The 1,467-nt window shown below is 42.8% G+C and overlaps 1 protein-coding gene across 1 annotated transcript; it reads left to right on the top strand.

Annotated features, from left to right (window-relative positions):
• On the top strand, window positions 1-1,062 carry LOC116026860. The gene has a single exon (XM_031268282.1). It carries the CDS (start codon window positions 114-116, stop codon window positions 792-794), a length of 681 nt encoding a protein of 226 aa, XP_031124142.1. The 5' UTR covers window positions 1-113; the 3' UTR covers window positions 795-1,062.
• The last annotated feature ends 405 nt before the right edge of the window (window positions 1,063-1,467 follow it).

Here is a 1,467-nt window from a genome sequence, read left to right as displayed (position 1 = left end):
AAAATCAAACCCTACCCTTTCCTCTCTCTCTTTCCTTTCTCTGGCCCCAAAACTCTGAGCACTAGATAAAATTAGTCACCGCTCATTTCAAAATCCCCAACCCTAAAAAAGCAATGAGAAACAAAGGTAAAGTTCACCCCTCCCCCTCTTCATCTTCATCCTCTGATGAAGCTCTCTCCGTTCTCAAGCTCTTACCGGCTGCTATTCTCACTCTCACCTGTGTCCTCTCTCTGGAGGACCGCGAAGTCTTGGCTTACATGATAACAAGGTCCATGAAAGCCACCCAAGAGAAGACCAAAAGGCAAGTTTCTCACAAGCCCCCTCTCTTCCACTGCGACTGCTTCGACTGCTACACCAGCTTCTGGTTCCGCTGGGACTCCTCCCCCAACCGCGAGCTCATTCATCAAGCCATTGAAGCCTTCGAGGAGCATTTGAACAGCGGCGAGCACCCCAAGAAGAACAGCAGCAGCAAACACAGGAAGAAAGAGAAAATGGGCCGCCGCGGGATTGAGAGCCCTACGCCGGAGACGCCTATGGTTGAAGAAAGCAGCTTTACCCGCCCATTGCCTGAAATTCAATCGTCCCCGCTAGAAAACATGGAGCCACCCGCCCCGGAACCTGGGAAATATTGTGAGGACGATGATGTTGCAGCTGCGCCGTTGCGCGAAACGACGCCGTCGGCGGGTCGCGTAGCGGCGGCGAATAACCACAAGGGCTTCGCCAGAAAGGTGCTGCCGGACGTTTTAGGGGTGTTCAATTCCCGTTTATGGAGCCTTTGGAGTCCGAATCTGTAAACATAATAAAAATTAAAATTAAAATAAAAAATCTGCTTTTCTTTTTTTATAAAATTCCTTATTTAGAACCCGAAAAATGTTATTAATCGTTGGCAGGTTACATTCTTCCCGACACGTAATGTTGATTGTTTAGTTTATTTTATTTTTATTGTTGAAGCTTATATTTGATTCCCTTTCTGGTTTTGGTGGATGGGTTATTGGCTGCCAGTTGGGAAGTCATTTTCCGGCGAGGATTTCTTTAATTGTGATCTTAATTGTTTACGACAAATGCAAGCAATATGTGCTTCTCCAGTTTATTTACCCTTTTGCTCTATCTATTATAATATAAAAAACTAGTCTTTTACAAGGAAAAATTGTTATTATGAATTTTAAAAAAAATTAAAAATGAAAATATATTAAAATGTACAATCTATATCTATATATATATAAAAGCCACACGTTTCTGGAAAATAAAAAACATTTCGTTTTCCCGCCCAGTGAAAACGATGTCGTTTCACTACTTTGGATTACAAACTGTGTCGTTTAGATTAGGGCAATTAATTACGGCCGGTTAATTGGTTTTGCAATAATTATTTACAATGTCGTTTGGCATTTCGAATGCGGCTGGACTCCTCGATTCACAATACCTTTTCGCATCTATCGACGGAGAAATAATACCGGTTCATGGACCTGG

The sequence above is a fragment of the Ipomoea triloba genome, chromosome 8, assembly GCF_003576645.1.
Source record: "Ipomoea triloba cultivar NCNSP0323 chromosome 8, ASM357664v1".
NCBI lineage: Eukaryota > Viridiplantae > Streptophyta > Magnoliopsida > Solanales > Convolvulaceae > Ipomoea > Ipomoea triloba.
Note: the sequence above shows the minus strand (reverse complement) of the source record. Positions and strands in the feature narration are given on the sequence as shown.